The sequence below is a fragment of the Leptonotus elevatus genome, chromosome 1 (assembly GCF_054856555.1).
Source record: "Leptonotus elevatus isolate MCC_2025b chromosome 1, RoL_Lele_1.0, whole genome shotgun sequence".
NCBI lineage: Eukaryota > Metazoa > Chordata > Actinopteri > Syngnathiformes > Syngnathidae > Leptonotus > Leptonotus elevatus.
In genome coordinates this window covers 33,043,129-33,066,985 of record NC_141239.1, presented here as the reverse complement: position 1 = coordinate 33,066,985, position 23,857 = coordinate 33,043,129, and the positions used below count along the sequence as shown (strand labels likewise).

General features: G+C 38.5%; 1 protein-coding gene across 2 annotated transcripts in view; it reads left to right on the top strand.

The window, feature by feature from the left end:
- Positions 1-23,655, top strand: part of cyth3b (cytohesin 3b) — a 37,543-nt gene extending 13,888 nt beyond the window's left edge. For both annotated transcript variants that reach the window (XM_086093312.1, XM_086093303.1), the window contains exons 2-13: positions 4,188-4,270; positions 4,422-4,486; positions 6,453-6,519; positions 6,604-6,722; positions 8,024-8,104; positions 10,511-10,623; positions 12,491-12,639; positions 12,992-13,103; positions 17,788-17,864; positions 19,202-19,273; positions 19,506-19,660; positions 21,089-23,655. In XM_086093312.1, the coding sequence (XP_085949438.1) occupies positions 4,188-4,270; positions 4,422-4,486; positions 6,453-6,519; positions 6,604-6,722; positions 8,024-8,104; positions 10,511-10,623; positions 12,491-12,639; positions 12,992-13,103; positions 17,788-17,864; positions 19,202-19,273; positions 19,506-19,660; positions 21,089-21,161 (1,166 nt within the window). In that variant the 3' untranslated portion in view covers positions 21,162-23,655. The remainder of the gene's footprint in view (positions 1-4,187; positions 4,271-4,421; positions 4,487-6,452; positions 6,520-6,603; positions 6,723-8,023; positions 8,105-10,510; positions 10,624-12,490; positions 12,640-12,991; positions 13,104-17,787; positions 17,865-19,201; positions 19,274-19,505; positions 19,661-21,088) is intronic.
- The last annotated feature ends 202 nt before the right edge of the window (positions 23,656-23,857 follow it).

The following is a 23,857-nucleotide window of genomic DNA, read 5'->3' as shown; positions in this document are numbered from 1 at the left end:
CGGATAAGCGGTAGATGATGGATGGATGGACAATCTAGTTGTGTCGAAGTAGGCAATTTTTTTCCCAGTGTTTGCATTGGAGATTATCCTGAATATTTATATGGATGACTGAGCAAAAAAAAAATTTGTGAGCTGGATAAGCTGCATCAACCAACTTTTAGTGAACAAAGGACTTAAATTAGGATCTTCCATCACAGGTGTTGTGCATTTGAGTTCATCTTTTGTGCTGAAGGAGTAAAGATGTCAACAGTTGCGTTAGCCTGCTTGTGAGCTACTTTTGGTTTGTCACTGCACATTATCTACAGTTGCTAATGAGCTGAGGTGTTTTTTTTTATTTCTTTGTGTCAAAAGTTTAGTTTTAGTGTTGGCATTGTATCATTTAGCCACTAGAAAGGTGTGTTAAAAATAATTAGTAAACACATTGGGAATAATTTTCAGAAGGCAAATACATACTTAGAATTTTTTTTTCCCCCTTCGGCCCCATCACACTAAATAGTTGCTGTGTTGCAGTTAGGGACCCCAACAAAGAATTGTTTTGATTGATTATGTTGTCATATGCTCATTTGTGTGCATGAAATCCTTCCCCCTGTTATCAGCAGCGTGAATAATTAGCATGCGATCTCTTCCTCGGTCTGACCCTTGTGACTGACTCAAGCGGGTCAATCAGTGTTTTATTTTGAACCTAGTCATGGGATTTTTTTCTCTCGTCTTCTTCCAGCGCTCAGATTTTAGCCAGAAAAAGAAACACTTAAAAGACAGTGTCCTACTCTACATACTGAAGAAGACTGATCAGTATTTCAGCTTCAATTTGAAAGCACTTGTGCAAATCTTATCCTATTGCACTGGGTCTAATAATTAGAAAAAACAAATTCATTGTAGGTTGGTTGTTACTTGTGCTTGTGGAATAAAAGTGTACAAGTTATGTCTAAGAAATTAATTTGCCGTGTATTGTCTTGCTAAATGTGAGTGGAATTGCATTGATAATATACTGTATGTGTATGATGCTTCTTTGGTAATGTACTAACTTGGAACAGTCATGTTTAATGTATCAGTTGTACGAAAGAGGAATACCAAATGATTGAAAGTCATTTTAGTTGGGAAATTTTATTTGTTAGAAATTACATTGAAAAGGATTAGAAAGCTCATGTGTTATTTCAAAGACATTACTTCCTGACTTTTTGTTGTTGTTGTCTTTTGCAAGGAATAGACTCGAAATACAACTTTTGGTGTTTCCCACCAAAGCTAACTATGGTAATCAAAAGCAAATATTGTCTTGAGAAATAAAAAAAATAAAAAATAAATAAAAAAATAAAAAAAAAGCAAATATTGTCAGAACACAGTCATGAAGATGCAGAAAACTTGAATAACAACAAGTTGGAGTCAAAATGAGGCTATTTTATACATACTGGGAGAATAAATGAGCCTTTAGCCGACATATGGCAACTTTGACTTTTTTTTAAATTAAAATGCTTGTTACTATTTTATCAAATCATCTTTCGTTTTGGCGCATGACTTACCGGTAGATGTGTTAGTGTGAATGATTTTTTCCTCAGGCATTTATTAAGCACACCACAAAAACATAAAGTACGAGCAAATGCAGTGTCGATAATTCTTAAAGTTGCTGCATGCATGTGATCTGCAGAAAAAACATCCAAAAAATGAAGCGAGTCATTGAGTCTTCCTCAATGAAACAAATACCTCTCTGACACAAAGCAGAACTTTATATAACCATCAAATTGTAAGCTTTTCCTCTTATTTCTCTTTCCTTTCCTCGCTAAAAATACTGCATGGTAGACAACTTGTGATGTTCGGTTACAGCAGCATCAGAGCCGTAACAATGCCGGAATTCATGTTTCCTGCCTGCCCTGTTTTTGTGTTGATTCCAAATAACTTGCAGCTATCATTGTGTGCGTTCTTTTCATTGAAGTGTGGTGAGTGACGTGGGTGTCGGCGAGTAAGAATTCAAATGACTGGCTGATAACCGGCTAACCTGTTAGCCAGCGTGTTGAATTGCTCTGCGTGATTTGTGACCTAAAACACCAAGTGGTCTGGCGGCGGCGGTTTTGTATAGAAAGTTAAGAATAAAGAGAGAGAGAGATGGTGCAGATTGGAAGAAACTTTCATTATTTCCAGTTAAGGTGAAACAAAAGCCGAGGGGGAAATGTGTGTGAATTGCAAAGCTGCTTAGGCGAATGATTCACTCGGGGGTTTTCAATCAGCTCTCACCCCCACTTTGTGCTGGGGTGGGGGCGGACTGAGCTGTGTGTGTGTACATACTGTATGTATAATATGTGTGCATGAGAGAGTGAAAGCACAGGAGAGGCACAATCTGCTATAACTCCATGTGAAAATGACCTACTTCCTGTCAGCTCACTCTCAACCGGATTGCTGTTCTCTGATGTGTGTGTGTGTGGGGGGGGGGGATGCTACGTGTGTGCGTCTGTGTGTGTGAGTCCTACAGCGAAGGTTGCCGTGGCTTGGTTAAATGGCAGATAAGTAGGTGTCCCTGAGGAGCTGCAAAGCGAGATAGATATATGTGTGTGTGTGTGTTTGTGTTTGGGCTCCTTCCAACTCCCTGCAGTGTTAATTAGTCGACAACAAGCGAATCAAAGATAATATTTAAGCAGCCAGGCCACCGTGACAGATGCTCAGGTGTGTGCGTGTCAAATGTGCTTCTAATGCAAAACCCTCTTCCAACCGTGTCCATGTACTGTCAATATGGAATTCAGTGGAATTCCATGAATTCAAAGCAAGCGACCTGACGTACGTTTTTAGAGGCGCAAGCCATCATTCGGCCATTTTATTTTATTTTTTTGCTTCAACTTGTGAGTGCCAACTTGAGATACGACAGTTGTGTGGTGGCAGTGAACTCAATTCAAGTCACTTGACAATAAGCAGCAGTTTGGCAGATAAAAAATCAATTCTTCAAACCAAAGAGTCTTCAATCTCCAAATTGAAGTTTAATGTCAAACAAAACAGTATTTCCAATTGGTTTGTCAGGCCATTAATAAAAAAAAAAAATGCAATTAATCACATGACTTCAATAGTTAAGTCATGATTAATTGCAAATTTCTGTCTGTTATAAATTTACAATAAAATGTTTTTTTTTTTACGTTTTCATACTCAAGATATATATATATATATTATTATTATTTTTTTTTAAATAGATAGAAATATGGCTGCATCTTTCAGTCATTGATCAGTAATTTTATAGTAATACAGAAAATTGAGTTAAAAGTGTGTGATATTGGTTAGTGTTGAGGTTATTTTTCTGCCAATAGATGGCATAATTGCATTTGTAAAATATTGGTGACAGCTCGGTGCATTTTTCTTTTCATATTAAGAGCTATCTAACATTTAATATGAAGTAACTTGTGAAATTCTGAAATTTTTTAAAATTGTAAAATACAACTTGATCCCAGTCTCCACAATTATATGCTTTAATATAAAATATATTATTTTGACGTGGACGTGTCTGCTGCGTTGCGACTGGAATTCCCCCAGTACAGGCTCTCCAAGTAAGGGGCGGTCATTAAAGGAACTGTAATTAACTCATTTTGACACCCCTAATTTCAAACAACCCTAAGATTGGTCCACTCGCTTAATGCTAACATACAATGGAAATTGTCATTGACATGCTAATGTTAGCATCAATAGTGGCAGTTTAAGAACCCTTTAAGTAGACAGGCAATATCTTGATACTCACAGGCCTATATTCTTTATCCTCTGTGAAGAAAGTCTAATCTTACTGGTCACCTTCAACTGTTTTACATTTGTGTTTGCTTGACTGTATTATACTGCCTCCTGGTGGCCACGGGATCACTCCAGAAGGAACAACACCATAAAATGAATTGCTGCATTAAACCATGTTGCACAATCTATTTCATTCTTTACATTCTATTTAATTGTAATTATGCTATGTTTTGAAAAAAAGTATAATTTTATAGAGTTGTAGTTTCCCTTTCCTTTATCCAGGAGAGGCCGAAGCGCATTAATGACAATTCCATTCCCAAATTAATTTCGTATCTCAAGGCATTCTGCTGTATTGTGCCATCTTTTGTCTGCTTTAATTTAGGTCATCATCACGACTGAGTATATTTGCTCGGCGGCACCAAGCGTAATCCCCGCCACTCTGACTGGCTGCAGGTCCTTTCTCATCCTCACTTTCCTTTTCTCTACATCCCCAGTACCTGAAGACTTGTCGGTGGAGGAGCGAGATGAGCTGTGCAACATCCGGCGCAGGAAAAAAGAACTGCTGGATGATATTGAAGTGAGTAGCGGGTATTTGTTTTTCAACAGCGTGTCATTTTGTTTCATTATTTTGTTGTAGATGAGAGACGTCCCTCCGTCTTGTGGAGAATTAATAAAACATATTGTGTGTCAGCAGAGTCTAATGCTTTTCTTTTTTTTTAAATCGGCAGCGGCTGAAGTTCGAGATAGCAGAAGTCATGACGGAAATCGAGCAGTTAACCTGCGTGGGGGAGAGGTGAGTTTTGCATTGTCCATTTTTCCTATTATTATATTTAAATTCATAGCTATATTCTTGCATGAAGAATTTTGAAAAATAATTTTTAGTGGAGTTGGAATGCCTTTACAAGTTGTACATTTCAACCAAGATTTGGGTCAATAGTACAGTGTGTTAGTGGTTAGCACATCTGTCTTACAAGAAATCTCAGGTTCAAATCCCATTTTCGGCCCTTCTGAGTGGAGTTGCTTGTTATGTTAACTGAAAACTCTAGTCTAGATTGTTTGTAGGTGTGAATGTGAGTGCTTGTTTGTCCATATCTGCCCTGGTGACTAAATAGTGACCAGTCTAAGGTGTACCTCTCTTCTTGCTCAATTGCAACTGGGATAGGCCCCAGCTCACATGCAAGATATTTGCGTTCACTTTTGTGATGAAGCTCCTATTTTCCACTTGCCACAGATTTCCAGTTTTTCACATTTTCCATAGGAAGAACATAAAAAAAATTACATTAATCTAATAAATTTGCTTCAAACTGAACATTTCTTAGCCAACTGAAATCATTATAAAGACTCCTGTTATTTATTTTGCGAAAATTTTATTTATTGTCCCCCCTTAAATTGGTTAATTCAAATTCAATAATTATTTATCTCGATCAATATTTGTTTAATCGACTTATTTTAAATAAAACTAAGTAAAAAAAAAAAAATACAAAATGTAACTTCTTTAAAGGAGTATTGTGGACTTGGTCACTTTTTTACTCTTGACCTCTGGCCTAAAGCGTAACTGCAGCCTCTGTGGAAAGCTTGTGCATGGCGCCACTTCACCCCTCCCACCCCTCAAGAAACTGTGCCGTGTTCGGGGCGAACACTCCACACTGAAGGAAAGATAAAAGCTGATTTGTTAAAACGTCAGGGCTCTTCTTATCTGGGCATTAGTGGAGCATGCATGATGTAGAAGAAGCTTTAATAATACCTTTTCGAGCTGCACATTGCATCTTTAAAGTGGAAGTCAATTTACAATAAAATGTGTTCCATGCAGCCACACTAGCCTAAACACGTTATTATAGTTAATATTGCGCTTTTGGAATAGGATTTAAGCAGCAAAATCCGGCCATTTGCTCAGCCCTGAGCATCTGTGATGTCATTTTCAGTCGAGAGCAAGTGGCAAAATGGCCGCCCCTAAAATGGAAAAAATATTATTGTAAAAACATTTTTGGGTTGACTTCTTAGATAATTGGTAAATTAATTATCATTAAATTAATTATAAATAACAAAGACAATGAAAATGAATGATTTCATTAATAAATTAAAATATATAACCTTTTTTTATAAGTTAGCTGCTGTTGACTTGTTATAAAAAGGTAGTTTTACAGTATTGTACGCTGCATTTGTGGTCCATTTTATACTTGTGACTGGCAGAGAATAGCTCAGCTGTCTAAAAGGAGAATAGAGCGTTCTTGAGCAATGAATATGGATGTGTAATGTATTAATGTTAATAAAAATCATACAATAAGAAGTTACACGTTCTATACTGTAGTTACTTTCTCTCCTGTGTGTGTATGTAAAAGTGAGGAACAACTTGTATCTGTATGTGTGTGTGTGTGTGTGTGTGTGTGTGTGTCGTAATCCCCCAGACTAAACATTAGCTAGGCGCCTGGCTTCAGAAGCTTTCATCTGATTGGTTGATGAGGTGGAGTGAGGTCACGCGTCCCAGGTGCAGCAGCCAAACCGCTTCGGACTTATTTGTCTCCTCGCAAACATGGGGGACCGGCACCACGGTGGAAAGCCCCCCGCGGGGGCTCGTGCAAAATGTGGCGTGAACTGCAATTACAGCGTTTACTGGAGCAGCTCTATAAAACTGATCCTAAACAAACATCGTTGGCCAGCCAACAAGATGTCAGTTGAACCACGAGCAAACATGGGGACGCGTTTGTCAACGCCATACAATTTAACTGTCACGTCATGGCTGCTTCGGTTTTTCTATGCAGCAAAACCACACAAAGAAACAAGCAGATCGCCATGGGGAGGAAGAAGTTCAACATGGACCCCAAAAAGGTCAGAAAAGGGTGAAAGAATGACAATTAGTCTATTTTGATTGCCGTGCAATTTGAGTTAAGATTATTTATGTTATGTTTAAAGGGCATCCAGTTCCTTCTGGAAAACGACCTCCTCCAGAACACGCCAGAGGACATCGCACAGTTCCTCTACAAAGGCGAGGGGCTTAACAAGACCGTGATCGGGGACTACTTAGGGGAACGGTGAGTCCTCGTCCAGCATTCTTGATCCTCACATCATCACTCGCTCACATCCGGTATGCTTTCGAGTGAACATGAGGAGAAATGATTTGCAGGTTTACGAGGCGGGGCCCGAGTCAATAAAGTCGCTATGCAAACATTCTGCTTCATATTGAGGTGGCCAATGTATTTGCGCTCTGTACCTAAATAGATGTGCAGATACGAGAAAAAGGCTGGTAAATACAGAAGTATTGATTTGTTGGCTGTTTTTAAAGAAAAGTAAAAAATTCAACATGGAAATAAATACTTATCTGAAGTACAGTTACCTTAAAGTGGAAGTCAACCTTAAACATTTCTTGACAATAATATGTGACCTCACTAGTCGAAACATGGTATTCTGGTTAATATTACGTTAGTGGAATACGAGTTAAGCAGCAAAATCCAGCTGTTTTTATCCATCTCAGGGGGCGGCCATTTTGCCACTTGCTGTCGACTGCAGATGACATCAATGTTGCTCAAGGCTCAGGCAACGACCAATCACAGCTCACCTGTTTTCTCAAGCTGATCTGTGATTGGTTGTTACCTGAGCCCTGAGCAACTGTGGTGTCATTTTCACTCAACAGCAAGTGGCAAAATGGCCGCCCCCTGAGATGGATAAAAACGGCTGGATTTTGCTGCTTAACTCATATTCCCCTTACATAACATTAAACAGAATAACATATTTAGACCAGTGGCGCTGCATGGAACATGTCAAAAAAAACATTTTGGGAATTGACTTCCCCTTTATTTATCTATCTAATTAAGTACACAGTAAATTCTGTAAAGTAAATTTGACTCTATTTTGAGAGGGACCAAATTGACTCCGTTTTAGTGTAGGCTACGATTTACACTAGGAAGAGAGCAAAATAAAGAATGGAAAAAATAGGAGCTTAGGAGACTGCCACACTACCACCTGAGCTATGCCCCTCCTACTGTTTGCTTTTCTCCAAGAGACCAAAAACATTGTTTTTAGACTCTTGGAGTTAGGAAGATTCCATGCAGCTGACACGAGCGATATACAAACAGAAAGCAGGAGCTGCGTGGCTCAGGGAGTAGATCGGCTGTCTCCCAAGCTGAAGGTCGTGAGTTTGTTCCTCCCCCCTTGAATCACTTTTATTTTATTTTTTCCCCAATTCCTTATTTTACTCTCTTTCAAGTGTAAATATTACTCTAAAACGGAGTCTATTTTGTCCCACTCTAAATAGAGTCAAATTTACTCTACATCATCCTTCCCACTGATGAGTTTGAATGCCAAGACTACTAATGTGGCCGCTTCTTTTTCTCAGGGATGACTTCAACATCAAGGTGCTCCAGGCGTTTGTGGAGCTTCACGAGTTTGCAGACCTCAACCTCGTACAAGCCTTAAGGTGAGCTAAGCTGAAATGGACTGGAGTGAAAATTAAAACCAACTACAAAAAAAGCTGCATTAAGCAAGTTTAAATGTTAAAATGGCAGATTTTTACACATCTATATGCAGAAGTTGGAATGCTCAAAAAATAAAATGAAAATAAAAGTAACGCGCAGAAGAAGAAGTGCTCACCCTGACACACTTGTGATTAACAACACGACTGCAAGTGCAAGCGTTTACATTGATGAGTATGGAATCTATCGGCTGTAAGAAAAGGACGCGTTCAAGCACAGCTGAAACTCCGGCAGGGACCACCAAAAAAAGAAGAAAGGAGAAGTTTTATCCAGCCAAAATGTAGTATAAAAATATACATAGGCGCAGACAGAGGACTCGTGAAAACATTGTAGCAAATAGTATCTTCTACTGAGAAGGTAGGATATAACAACTATACGTCAAAGTAAGATGAAAACAATAATGATGACAAATGAAGGTGGAAATCAAAAGCTAACATTGCTTATGAGCGTTGTAAATGTGATCGAGAGGACATGATCCGTGTATGGCTGATACATAAGTGTTCCTGTGTTTTTGCACATTCTGTTGTCTGCATTCTGGAGTCCGAGTTTTTAGTGTACACATGGCACGTCTCGCAGAGGAAAAGGGACTCATAGCTACGTGTTGTTGTTAGCCCGTGTGCTAAATCGGCTCGCGAGTTAGTTTCTTGTTTCCGGCATCAACCACGTTTGCTGGCAGCATTCTTGTGAGACGTCACAGTATTGTTCGCAACTTCAGCGTCTTTCCAGTCAACAGTTTATATAAACAGAACAGACACACGTTTCAAATGCTGTTCAAGAATACATTTGAAATAAAGACTTCGTTTTTAGTTACCTGATTTGAAATATTATGAAGAACGCATCAATTCGAGCTATTTTTTTTGTGTATTTGAACTACAGTGTCATGGCCTAAAATATTACTAGATAATAATAACTTCCTTGCAAGCAACTGCATTATGTCACGGTGTAAAATTTGATTATCTGTGCAAGCAATTTATTCAGAATTGCTCTATCATTGTTTTATTATCGTTCTATCATTCTTTGTTGAAGTCATCTTTGCTAGTCTGTAAATAGTGGCCTTTAGCCAGAGGAGTTTCTCTTCGCTCGTGCTCATGCACGAACATCATGGAGGCTGTACTTACACTTTAGTCCAGAGGTGGCAGTCGTGTGTAAAAAAGTCCTTAAGGCAGCTTTAAAGTGAAATAAAATTTTATTTTAATGAAAATTCTAGTGCTGTCAAAGATAAAGCTTTAACTCATTGATTAATCACAAAAAAATCTCACATTAATCATTTATTAACGCTGATTAATCACACTATTAATATTGACCGCAGATGATCCTTTAGCTTGACAGTGGATGGTTACGTGAAAGATGTTGTGTTTGAGCAATAAACATAAGTACATGCATTTAAGTAAAGCATTTCATAAATGTTTGCGTATGACATTCAGAATATTTGTTCATGACATTTTTTTTCCATTTTTAATTATGCAAGTAATTAACTGATTAGAAAAAGAGGAAGATGAGCGCGTACAGTTGATCAAAAAATGTTGAAGACATCCTCATAACATTAAATGTTGAAAGAATTAACACTTGACAGGTGCTCTACAAATTTGGTGGACAATAAAATGTTGAGAAAAAGCCTTATTAATTAAGCAATTAATCGTGATTAATCAAAGATGTGTTTAATCTGATTTAAAATTGTAATCGTTTGACAGCTCTAGAGAGTTCCCATGTTAGCGAATCCTGCAGCTTTCACTGACGTCTTCACAGGCGAAACCTAAACTTGAAACTGAGCGTAGACATTCAAGGCTATTTAGTGGCTGACCCAGACACACCAGTTGCGTTCCAATACTTTTGCCCACAGGGAAGTTGTGCAGCAGATCCAGATGCAATTACCTGCGTGTCAAAGTTGAAATGTTGATGAGAGTGTCAACGTGCGGTCTGATGAGCACGGTGTAAATCCCAATAATGACACAAAGTTGTAATTCCTCTTGGACAGTTACTGCTTTTGTAAATGTGTGCAGGTGTACCTAATTTTGTGGCCAGTGAATGCATCCCATTTCAATTAGTTTTGCTTTCATAAAGTAATTAGCTTCTCTGTTAGAAGTGTAGCTTTGCTGTTTAAAGCTGTTAATGGAATATTGCGCTCATATTATTATTCAATTAAACCGTTTCATACCAATTTCAATGTTTCTGAATGATTTTCTCTGGCAGTTCTTTAAAGAATCCATTAAAACCAGCCACAAATGTTGGTGGAGTCATTTAGAAGGAGCCCGTTGGATGTATTCTTCTTTATTACAGATGATGAAAGTCGTGAATTTACGCGGCCATCTGGCGCTCAGCTCTCATTCAAACACACCGTATTTGTGTTGCAGGCAGTTCCTGTGGAGCTTCAGACTTCCTGGCGAAGCGCAGAAGATCGATCGCATGATGGAGGCGTTCGCCTCTCGGTACTGTCAGTGCAATCCTGGCGTCTTCCAGTCCACAGGTAACACACACACACACACGCGCGCGCGCGCAAACACACGCTGTGTTTGATAGATGAGTCAGACAGGATAGATAACAGAGGGCCATTGGACCTACATTTTTCTCATGAACCCCTAGTAGTCACAACACAAATATTTCTCAGCATTGACACTTTTCAAGGCAATTGCCGTGTCTCGTTAGTACTTTTTAACGGCAAAGTCATCAGCTTTTATCGGATGTCTCCAGCAGTGTTAAAGAAATTGATCAATATCGATCGGGTCAATAGGGCGCTGAGTGCAGAATTTGCTCGTCCCTCGTTACCTCCTGTCTTTACACAAGTGATTGTTGAAAGAAGGTGTGCTCCTTTGGGCCACCCCACGGGTCATGAATATTGATGCGTTTCCGCGGCGACCCGGCCAGACTTTAGTTATTGGCCCTGTCAAGACGGCCAGCGCCGGTTGACGGAGGGGTCTTGCGGAGACGTGTGGAGGCTGACGGGAGTGATGATGCGGCCTCATTGGATCAATGGAAGTGTGTGTGTGTGTGTGTGTGTGGGGGGGGGGGGGGTGCACTGCCAAAGGCTGTTTGTTGATTAAAGGGAGACGGGTGTTGAGGGGAAATGAGTGATTTCCGTCATTCAAATCTTTTGTTCTTGTCATCCCACTCGGGGGAAATGAACAACTAACTCGTTCAGCCACTGAGAAAACATGTATTTAACTCTATTCCCTCAAGGTACATTGGTTTGGTAGTTTTATTTGTTTATTAACAAAATGGGAATTGAACAAAATTTAGTGAAATTTTGATTCCAGGGAAAATAGCAACTCCATTTTTTGTTTTTTGTTAACTGTAATAATCTTTCACCATTGAAGTGAATTGAAATACGATTCATAAAATGTTGTTACATTATGCTTCATAAAAAATACAGTAATAATATCAAAAGAATGTGAAGAATAAAGTATTTTGTGCATCATGATTTCAAACCTTTATTAATGGGTACTATGTGTCAGGTGCGGCTAAGATGCAGTTTAATACATGCACACATACACGTACATTTCACGATGTCACACAGAAGAAGACCACAGCAACTTAGCTGCAGTAATTAGTCAGGCTTTTTGTTTAGTTTATTTATTTTTTGCAGAGGATAAAGAATGTGTGCCTGTGAGCGCTGGTGTAAACTCATTCTGCATGATTTGCTACTATTTGTGTTCACATAGAAGTTGTTAAGTATTGATGCTAGTTTTGTTAGCCTGTTAATGGTATTTTACATTAGCTTTAAGATTATCATAAGGTAAAATTGTAGTTTGGTTAAAAACGTGGACTTGCCAGTTTAATTTTACAGTCAAATTAGACTGAGAATAGAAATAAGCATATTGATGGCTCTTTTTTGATGAACTGCCAAGAAAATGCTACGAAATGAAGAGAATAGACTACAGAGGAGCGAGTTCCGATACCAGATATATTTCTTGTGGCTAATTTACAACCAGGAAATTAAGGTCGACTAATCTGACAGATGCCCATTTAGAATTTATTTAAATTATTTTTATTGTTTGTTCTACACAAAATGTATAATTTAGGAACAAATGGAACAAAAATAACTGAAAATTGTGCAATTTTAAGGATTTTTTTATATTTTTTAGATTATATATAACAGATCTGTATCTTTAAAGTTATCTGTCATTGTTTTTTGTGGAAATGTTGTTTATCAAAAGTGCTACTGTAGTGGTATTGGTGACTACTCAAAAATTGAGTACTTGTACTGGCATCGGTCTGAAAAAAAAAGTAGACGTCCCAAGAATAGACTGTTGGGATTGAATGACGATCATTTCTCGTAAAAATATTAAGTGTTCAAGTGATAATACTGCCTGCGTGGCTGCGTTTGTCGTCGGCAGACACCTGCTACGTCCTCTCATTCGCCATCATCATGTTGAACACCAGCCTGCACAACCCCAACGTCCGAGACAAGCCGCCGGTGGAGCGCTTCATCTCCATGAACCGAGGCATCAACGAGGGCGGAGACCTCCCGGAGGAGCTGCTCAGGGTGAGGGCTCGAGCTGTCAATTTGAGCGCACCTTGTGACAAACCGCGGCTAATATTCCGCAATAAAAGCACGCCGAGATGTAAAAGCAGGCCGATACACCCGCCTGTGACTGTTTTTGTGTACTTTGGTCCTGATTTGAGTCGAAAACCAGGCGCCACATGTGCTCTTTAACTCAAACCCGCTCCCAGAGTCACTAAAGTATGAATCGTGATCGCTCGCCAGCTTGAAAGTGGAAACGGTGTCTGTCAATGTCATCTTTAATGCGCTACCTTGAATGGATGCTTGCTCCCATCCGGCCAATGTGAAGTCAACATGTCTCTTTTTGTTTTTCCTTTCCTCTGTCACTGTCCAGAATCTGTACGACAGCATCAAGAGCGAACCGTTTAAGATCCCAGAGGATGACGGCAACGACCTGACGCACACGTTCTTCAACCCAGATAGGGAGGGCTGGCTGCTCAAATTAGGTTTGTGGCTGCATGCGTTGCGGTCCTGTTCTTATCGATATCTGTTACTGCCCTGATTTTAAGGCCCCGCCCAGACGGAAGCAAAGCCGGCTTCGTTCCTCAAACAAATCTCGTACACAGAGAAGCATTTCAAGACTTGCGTATGTCCAAAAGAAGACGCTGAGGACGTCTAACGGCTGTAATGTATATGCCAAGTCTGGAGTGACGCTGTAGCGCAGCCACAAGGAGTTAATTGAAAGCGTAGAAGAAGAATCAGCGAAGAAGACAGACACTTTTTTTTCTAACTTTATTTATAACATGGCTTTGCATGTAACAAAACAACATGAAAAAGACAAACACAGGAGAAGTGACAATGGCGGCTGATTCAAGTACAACACCGCTTCTTAAACGTGGGAATAAAGAAGCAAAATACTTTGCTGCAAAATCATAAGCGAGCTACGGAGGCTGGTCACGTGAGAATTGGCGCATACGTCATCAATCTGCGACAATGCGTCGTCATCGAGCTGCGACCATTACGTCATCGCTGGAGGAGTATCCTGCATATGGCGTCCGGACGGACGCGTACGGGGCGCGTTTTGAAATCTCTCCGTTCTAGAGCCCGCTTTCAAAAGTGATCGGTTTCAAGCTCCGAAACCGCGCCGTCGTGTGGACGAACGGCCTAAACGGTAAGAAACTTGTGAGGATACATTGAAACTGGCTTTCGTGTGGACGGGGCATAAATCAATACTTTTTCCTCTGCCCCACCTATCGGATTGGACACAGTAGAAAAGGCAGTGAAGGAGAAACAAGAGGAAAAGCGCATGCATGAGTGTTGTACTATTTACTACTAATTTGACCACCATGCTTTTTTTTTAACCGTTATTTCCATTTTTGACACTTTAAAAAGTCCAAATAAAATTCAGGTAATTATAGAAAGAACAGTACTTTTAATATAAATGTATACATACTGTAGCTGGTTCAGAATGCATTGATTCAAAAAACTGTTTTATTTCATTTAGTTATTTTTGCAAAAAAAATACTCTATGACAGGGGTGGCCAATTCGGTCCTCGAGAGCCCCAAACCAGCCTGTTTTCCATGTTTCTTTACACTAACACACCTGATTCATGGTCACGATCGTTATTAGGCTTCTGCAAAGCTTGCTGATGAGCTGATCATTAGATCCAGCTGCGCTGAAGCAGGGAGACATGGAAAACAGGCTGGATGGGGGCTCTCGTGGACCGGACTTGGGCACCACTGCTCTATGACCTTATCGCATCAATTACAAAAACACCTTTGCGCCATTACACCAACATCTTATTGAGTCCAGTGTGTTTTAAAGCAACACTAAGAAACTTTCAGTGTGCGTTGATTATGGTGGCACCCTATGGACAAAAGAGATATTGTTATGCCTGAAGGAAGACAACCTTTCCCAAGAGGACAAGCGCATTGCGTCATTTTTTTAGCTCACGCCAGCGAGTGAAAGCCGAGCCATTGTTGATCCTTGACTGTTCTTTTATCCGGGTAGATTCCCCTTCTCTTTTTTTGTTTTCTCAGACAAAACTTTTCAGTTGTTTTTCAGCTTCTGCCAGAAAAGAGGTAATCGTGCGTCGACATTCAAATTGACTTCCGTATTTGTAACGAATGGGGAAAGCGGGAGGTGACGTATGTCATAAAGCAGGAAGCACATTTGTAGTTTTTTTGTGTGGCAGTGTTCCTATCATCCTCCTCAAAGTTGCTTCGTGCCAGTAAAAATGATACAGACCCCCCTCAGGTCATGGCAAAAGTACCATTCGACTAGTTTTAAGTCGATGTTTCATCAGAAGAGTTTTGAAAATATTTTTCAAGGTTAGTGCTACTTTAAATGGTGAAAAAGGGACCGTGTTCCCTCTCTTTTAAACATTGGAAACCTTAAATACCTATAAATATTTCCCCAAATAGGGGCAGTCCCTTAATTGACCCACACCCCGATTTGTCACCGTGTTACAACTAAACAAAACGCCTCTCACATAGGCACCTCTCTGTTCCCCTCAAGAAAATAAAACGTTATTCATACACACAGTAACATTTTTGAAGTGTTCCAAAATCCACTTTTTGCTCAAATGTCATTTTAAAAAGTTAACAGCCTGAATAGATAGAGTCGATGAGTATATGACTACACATGGCAAGTGGCAACTATAGGAATTTGTCTGAGTTTGTAATTGGGGCATTATAAATAGGACATTTTTAATTCATTATTTTGGACTGCAGAACAAAACTGAGGATTACCAATCCTTGGACTGTTGTCAATAGAGTGTGTGCATTAACAGCGTCACTGAGTGAGTGTGCCTTAATACCTGTTTTTTCTACATCCTTTTTGTTTCCATGTAGTTGTTAACTCATTTGCTCTCAAAAACGTATACATAAGTTCTATTTTAGTATCCCTAAAACATATTTATACTTTTTTTTTTGTAATTTTTATTATTATTTTTTAATGCTAGAGCCTCTCAACTGCATAGAATGGTTGAAGAAATGGTCATTATTACACAAACGGCCAGCAGGTGGAAGCAGAGCAAAAGAGATGAACCAGGGCCATGTTGAAAAAATATATATAATTTACTCACATTTTAAAATAGATTTGTGAATAATGATGACATTTAGCTATATTCTAATGCTAATTGCTGCAAAACGGAAACAGATAGAAATATTCTGTGAGCCTTGCAAAATCAGTCAAAATCCAGTAAAACAGCCGGGAGTGAAGGGGATTGTTTCAGTGAAAATGGCTGGGAGCGAATGAGTTAATTTGAACATGATCCCATTTACATTTGGGATGTTTCCCGCCGCTCCTTACATACTGTACATCATCACTTTTCAATGTCTTCCTTGCCTTACTGACTGTTTTGCAGTCTGAAACGAGTGCGTGTGTGTGTAAGAGCAGCAGCGCAGCAGGTGACGAGCTTCATTAGCACGCACATCTGGCAAAGACGCGCACATTGCGCCGCCTTAACGCCACTTCTCGACGTATAAACTAGCGAGTATGAATGCAAATAGCCCCATTGTGCTTCCTGGACTTTAACGCGATTACATTCTGGCACGCTCGCAGACATTTCTCGCACCGGTTTCTGCCATAATATCCCTAATTTGACTCTCTAAAAATAACCCCCCGGAGGATGTGAAGGGGATAAATGTCTGGGTACGCAGAGTGGAAATTTGGCTATGCTATAATTCAATAGTCTATTGAAATGTAAGGAAAGCCACTTGTGGCCCATATATTGTGGGCTACAGTTAGCCGGCAAGAAAACAGGAAGGAAATGCTGCAGCGGAAAGTGGAAAGCTGGGTCAAAGCGCACAAACGCAGCCGCGAGGATGCTTTCACTGGAGTTTGACTGCAAGTGAAAGCGTCCACATCATTTTACATGGACAAAAGTCTACGGATACTCGATTAGAAATCCTTAATTGCCCCTCGGATCTTCAGTCCTTTTTGTGTGTGACAATTCTATGCTTTCAACTGTGGCAAGAATTTTGGAAAATACCATTTTTTCTTCTAGCATGTTTCTTAATTTTTTTCCCCCTCAACCTTTATTTAACCAGATAAAAACCCATTGAGATCTCTTATACAAGGGTGACCTTAATGTCATGCTTGGATGAGTTTGGTGTGGAATAAGTTCCCATTAAACACCTTTGGAATCAACCACAATGGAGGTTGAGAGCAAGGCTCAAAATAAAACACAAAGAAATTTCGTTTTTGCTTGATTTGACTGACTGGATATGATTTACAGGCAAATACATTTGAAATGTTACGGGAGAATTTAAGAAACTAAATCTACAATACATTTTAGCGGATTTTCCAAGGGGGGGAAAAAAACTTTTACAGTGAATAATAGGAATAAAGTCGCAGTAACAATAAAAAAAAAAATCCGTAATAGGTGAAAAAAATATTGAAATTTTAGGGTTTACAGTTTACAAAAACAAATTCATAATTCTACAATAAATAAACCATGATAATATAGAAACAGATCAGTTTTACTACCCCAAAAAATAAAATCATACATTATGAGGAAAAACCCTGTATGATTTATATATCCTATTTCGCATTATAAATTTGGTTTATTATGTAATAATAAAATACATTTTAGAAAAAATATTCACAGAGAAAAAAACATGTATTACCCGCCTCCTCCTGTAGTTTTTCAAAAAATATGAAGTTATAATACTATGAGAAAGTACTCCAAATTGTATGAGAATGACAATGAGAATTGTAATTGTATAACGTATTACAAAGGGGGGGAAAAAAATCAAAGTTTTAGGAATGAAACCCTCATTTGATGACAATAAAGTTAGTCTGATTATTATAAGAACAAGTTCATAGTTTTACAAGAATAAAACATATTTTGAAAAACATAGTAAGAGTGAAAAACACAATTGAATTAGGATAAAGTAAAATTAATGTAATGTGAAAAGTCAACTTATTAGGTGCTAAAAAAAGAGAATTAAGAGAATTAAGTCATACATAAATGTTCTACGAAAACACTCAACATTGTATGAGAATGACGTTGTAATATTACAAGAAACATCGTCAAAATTTCAATCCAAAATTCTAAATAGTATGATGAATAAAAATATAATAAAGATGATAATTATAGAATAAAAAAAAGATTTTATAAGAAGAATGTGTGCCTAATATGAAAATTGACAGCGGCCACTGTGTTCTGTTGGTCTTCCCACCAGGAGGCCGAGTGAAAACCTGGAAGAGGAGGTGGTTCATCCTGACAGACAACTGCCTCTACTACTTTGAATACACAACGGTGAGTTTCACACACAACTCTCAGCCAACAATCGCCGTAATACACATTTTGGTCAACGCGGCGGTAACTTCCAACCCTATCACATCAAAATTAGCCATTCATGTTGTATCTCATCAAATGACAAACACATACATAAAATACAGCATTCTCAGCAGATATGTTGATTATTAAATGTATTCATGGGTGCAGATTGCTACAAGATGAGTTTTGCTCTGACCAATCTAACCAATCAGACAACAGAAAAATGGTGATGTCATAGAGGGGCCAGCCTGTGAAGATGAATTTAAAATTGGTCGAAGAAACTGTCTCAGTTATGTTGCACAAGCCGGCGCTACTAATTCCGAAGGCCCTAGGCAGACTACATTGACATGGCAACATGGAAGGACTGAGATCTGATTGGACAAAAAAACTACATGGACTAGAAGCAGTGAAACGTTGCCTCTGGAGTGTCACTTAACTCATTCACTGCCATTGACAGCTATAGACTTTAAATTTTTTTATTTGAACTATTTCTATTTGTTTAACTTTTTTTTTCCCATTTTTGTTAACAAGAGTATGAAAACCTAGAATTTTTTTTGCGTACATTTTGAACAGATAGCAAATTTGTGATTAATCGTGAGTTAACTAGTGAAGTCATGCGATTAATTATGATTACAAATTTTAATCGCCACATTTTTTATCTTTTCTTTTAAACAAAAAAAACATTTATTTTTTATTTTTAATAAAAAAAAATTTAAGACAAGATTATTAAAAATTAGGGGCGCCAGGCGATTACAATTTTTAATCGTAATTAATCGCATGACTTCACTAGTTAACTAACGATTAATCACAAATTTGATATCTGTTCTAAATGTACACAAAAAAATTCTAGGTTTTCATACTCTTGATAACAAAAAGTGGGAAAAAATGTTAAACTAATAGAAATAGTTCAAATGAATTTTTGACGTCTATAGCCGTCAATGGCAGTGAATGAGTTAATAAAGTGTTCGTGATTATGGCATTAATGAATCGCTTGACATTATTTCTTACGAGAAAAACTGTCATTTGTTGTTGTCTTATGTGACCATGTTCATTCCATGTCTATCGATTCTTGCATGTCTGTAAATGACCGTGAGTGCTTTTGTGTTTGTGGTGGAGCATCCTTGAAGACTTGGTATCCTTGCATGCGCGTGTCCCCACGAGCTGCTACATCAGCACAGTACGCTCTCTCGCCTGCCATTATCGTCCAGACTCGCTATCCTTTCGGACCCGTCACTCACACCACTGTGTGTGGGTTTATTTCAACTGGCCAAAACACAATCTTCATCTCATGTGCTGCTATTCATTTGCTCATCCAGGACAAGGAACCTCGTGGGATTATTCCCCTGGAGAACCTCAGCATCAGGGAGGTGGAGGAGCCCAGGAAGCCGGTGAGTGTCGCCCCCCGCAGGCCGAAACGCTCGCTGTTATGCGCAAAGGTGGCAAAAATCAAACTCTGGAAAGCCAATTCAGACAGTTGTTTCTAAATACATGTATGGAGAACTATGTAGTACTCAACTGTGGAGATCTCCATGATCTCGCAGAAAAAAACATCAGAAAAATAAATATGAAAGTCTAAAAATCTTACAAGTAATCTTAACAGTAGCGTTTGTGGTGTTGCAGAACTGCTTTGAACTGTACAACCCCAACCACAAGGGCCAGGTGATCAAAGCCTGCAAGACGGAAGCGGACGGCCGTGTCGTGGAGGGCAACCACGTGGTCTACCGGATATCGGCGCCCACGCCCGAAGAGAAGGAGGAGTGGATCAAATCCATCAAGTAAGACCAAAAGTGCACATCAAGGAAGACTTGGAAAGGATCTGATTAAGTTAAGCAAAAAAAGTGATTATATTGAGTTAAATGAACTCATAATAAATTCAACTTAATATATTAACTTTGCATTAACGTAATTCAATCGCGTGTTACCAATTGGAGCAATTTTATTAAGTTGGTCAACAATCTTGAATTGGTTCAACAATTCTCTTTTTATTGTGCACCTTCATCAACGAGATCATTGTCAAAAGGACATGCCATGTAGGTGAAAAAGTGAGCTTTTAATATAGGCCTATTTATTATTATTCTTTTTTTAATAACACACACACATGGCAGAACTATGTTACGCCAAAACTCACCAGCTGATTGAATGAATGGGGAAATGAAATGTCGTGTGTGGCAGAAAGAAAGTGGAGACAGAGAGAAACTCGAGGTTCATTGTGATAAACCTGGTAGCGACCAGGTTAGGTTCATAGAGCATGTTACCATGGTAACTGACCAAGATCTTAATTGACCTCTCTTTGTGAAATAGGCTAGAGTTACCCCTCTTTCTCTGGTTTGAGTTAGCTCGCTTTCTGAAACGAAAAACTCAGTTTCCCGCATTTCCGGGTTAACAGACTCAGAGTTTTCACTAAACCTGCTTTGTGAAACAAATCCCAAGTACACCGTTTACACTGTTTACATGTTTTGCTCCAATGTTTGTATTTTTTTAAGTTAAAAGGCATCACAAAATTAATGCGTTTTGTCAGCCCGTTTATGGCATTTTTCATTGTTAGTATCAAGCTATCGGCAATTGCTAAAGCTGTGTGGTTGTCTTAAAAGGTGTTATTCTTTTGGCCACCGCGCAGCGCTATTATCTTGAATTTTTGCTCTCAAGTCCGAGCGATTAATCGCCTAAACGACAGCTCGTATCCCGAAAATTCGAAAGTCTGTTCACGCATATCTCAAAGCACCCCACGGACGTAGTTGTGCAAAAGATATAAAAATGACAGATTTTCATAGAATGTCCCCGTGTTTTCGCGCACTTCTCAAAGCACAGTGGGGGGGGGGGGGGTGATCCATTTCTTGGTTGGCAGCGTCGCTAACAGGATTTATCAGCCTTGAAACCGAGTTCCTCCTCGCTCGTTGGCGCGGAACGAGAGCGGAGTCGTCGATTAATCTACGGAGCCGTTGTTTGCTGACAAAAACGAAATAATAGCTTGTCAAAAGCGCGTGATTGCGTTTTGCTCGGTCGGAGGTGAGCGTCACTTGAAACGGGGAAGGAAACCATGGAAACCAAACTAGGTCACTGCACAAACTCCTTCCTCCTTATTTTTTCTTTCATCTAATCAAAGCAAGGGTTTGTACGCACTTACATCATTTCCATATCAAAGATGCGCAAGTCCCGCCCCCCCCACCCACTCCCTCTCACGTGGCCTCGTTATTTATCTGTAGGGCCAGCATCAGCAGAGACCCCTTCTACGACATGCTCGCCACCAGGAAGCGACGTGTCGCCAACAAGAAGTGAAGACCAGAGCGGATGGCATCGGACGACGCGTCGCTCCACTTGAGTCCGTTTCAGCGCAAGACCAAAAGCGGTGATGTGGCATTTTTCAGGGGATGGGCCCCGTGGAATCGGGGCCAGATGTGCTGCGCAAAATATATGGACTTTCTGGGCACATGAACGCACGCCTCCTCCTCCCTCGCCTCATTCTGTTAAAACTTGTTTCAGGTGCACATGCATGTGGGCGGGCATACAACAATGTGTTTGTGTGTGCGTGAGATTGCGGAACCTCAGTAAGTGTGCAGGGTTTGAATCTTGAGAAAAAGTGGGGAAAAAAATACAGTCTTGAGTCAGCTGGACTGATTTAATCCAATTGTGAAGGGCAGACCATTATGAACTGTGCATATTTTTTTATTTGAATTTGTGACGTGAGATTGAAGTCAGGAGGTTTTAGGGCTACACTGAAAAGACAAAAGCAATACTTTATCTTACATTATGAAAGCAAAGCCATAATTTTCATGAGAAAGTCCTAATGTGATGAGGGGGAAAAAAAAGTTGTTTTACATAAATGAAGGTCTAATATTGTGAGAAAGTTTTCCAATAATAAATTATTCATATTACGAGGGAAAAGCAGCAATTTTTCATAAGGAAGTATTCTGACGAAAAGCTGTAATTTTGCAAGAAAAAAAATGAAATTTTATGTAAGCAAATTATTTAAGGAAATAATAGTCATTATTTTACACTAGTTTTTATAATACAAGAAATTGTACATTTTAATGACAAAAGTCATTATTTTACAAGAATGAAGTCCTACTATTAGGGCAAAAATGTAATTTCAAGACCATTTTTTTTAAAACTAAGATTATTTTATGGTACTAAACTCAGATTTTTTTTTAACAATAATGTAATTCACTAGAAATATAGAAAATAATTATGAGAATAAATTTATTCTAGGCAAACAAAGTTCTAGTAAAAGTTCAGTTTTTTTATTATTAAATAATAATGTTGTCGTTTAGTTTAGCCATCTAGAAAGAAAAAAAGTATTTTCAGAAAAAAATCATCATTCTTGACGATATTAAAGTTGTACTATTGAGATAAAAAGTTGTCATTTTATCATAATTTAGTTATATTGACAATACAAGTCTTAAAAAAAATCACAATTAGGAAGTTGTCATTTTATGAGAACAATTAGTTAAAAAAAGTTGTTTTACTTGAATAACACACTAATAACTTTATTTCACAAGAACAGTTTTTCACATGAATAAAATTCCAATGTTACAATAAAACATTTAACAAGAATAAAGTTGTTCTATCAAGAGAAAAAAAAGTGTGTAGGTTTTCAACAGAAAACTTACAACATTGATAGAAAAATGTGACCATGTTATAAGACGAAAAAGTGTATCCAGTCAAATTACACTTTTGGTATAAGTTGTAAAAAGAGACAACGGTAATACTGTAACAAAAACCAATCCTATAAAATTACAAATATGTATTTGTTTCATCATAAAAGTTATCAAAAAAATTTCCCCTGTAAAAATAATACTTTGACGTTAACGTTAACTCCTCTTCCATCTTTAAAAATATAATGATGCATTGTTGTACATGCCATTTTCCCCCTCTTAAATGTTCTCATATTAATTTTTTTCCTGGTTATGAGCAGGACTTTATTCTCTTATAAAAAAATGTTTTTCTTCAATTCTTTTCAGTGTGGCCTTAATGTGCCTCGTACGTCTTTTCAGAAGTTTAAGACGAGGGCACCAGTCCAATGAAGCTTTTTTCCGTTGTTTCTTTCTTTGTCTTCTTTTGTCAGCGTTGTTGTCATAACGTGTTTCGGTTCGTAATTCCACCGATCTTTGCTTACTTTTCGTGTTCCTACGGACTATTAACCTGACGTATTTTTTCTTTTTTGGTATTTATTTCTATTCTGTGAAACGGTTTGATGCCGCCTGTAAATGTTCAACAATGTATACTTAAGTTATGTATGTATATATGATGTATAGCTTTCTGTTGTTTGGATAGGTTTGAAGGTGGTCTTCTTTACAAAACGCCTTAAAACATAATCATAAAAAAAAAGAAAGATCTAATGATGAGAATATTGGGTCCGTAACTGTGACAACACTGTTAAAAAAGAAAGAAAGACAGAAAAGAAGCCATTACTGATGTGTCAGTGTGTGTGCGTGTGTGTTGGGGGGGGGGGGGTGCATATGTGATATTCAAGAAAATGGTGCTTGATGTGACATTTATAATAATAGTTCGAATGGCATATCTCATGATGATGATGATGGTAATATCCAGGATGAAGATGTCAAAAACGATAAAGTCAGTAGTTTTCTATGATTATAAATGTTAATGAGAAGCCTTGTGATTCAGGGCATATTATTAATTATTATTATTTTATTATGTTTTACTGCCTTGTATGGGCTTATATTCGCGTTATACTTTTCTATGCTCTTCTATGTAAAATCTATTGGTCACGTTCACGTGTATCTTACATACAATATAAAGCAAGCTTACAGCAGATGTGTTTATTATTCACGCCTGTGTTTTTGACCTACATATTTGCATGCGTAATGAGCACCCCTGAATGAATTATACATTTCGGACGCGTATCGTGAGGAGCTGGCACGAACATCCGCGTCACACTCGCTGCCGTGATACATTTTAAATCATTGGGAGACACTTTAATCTTACTTTATAGTACACAAGAGACTAGAAAGCTA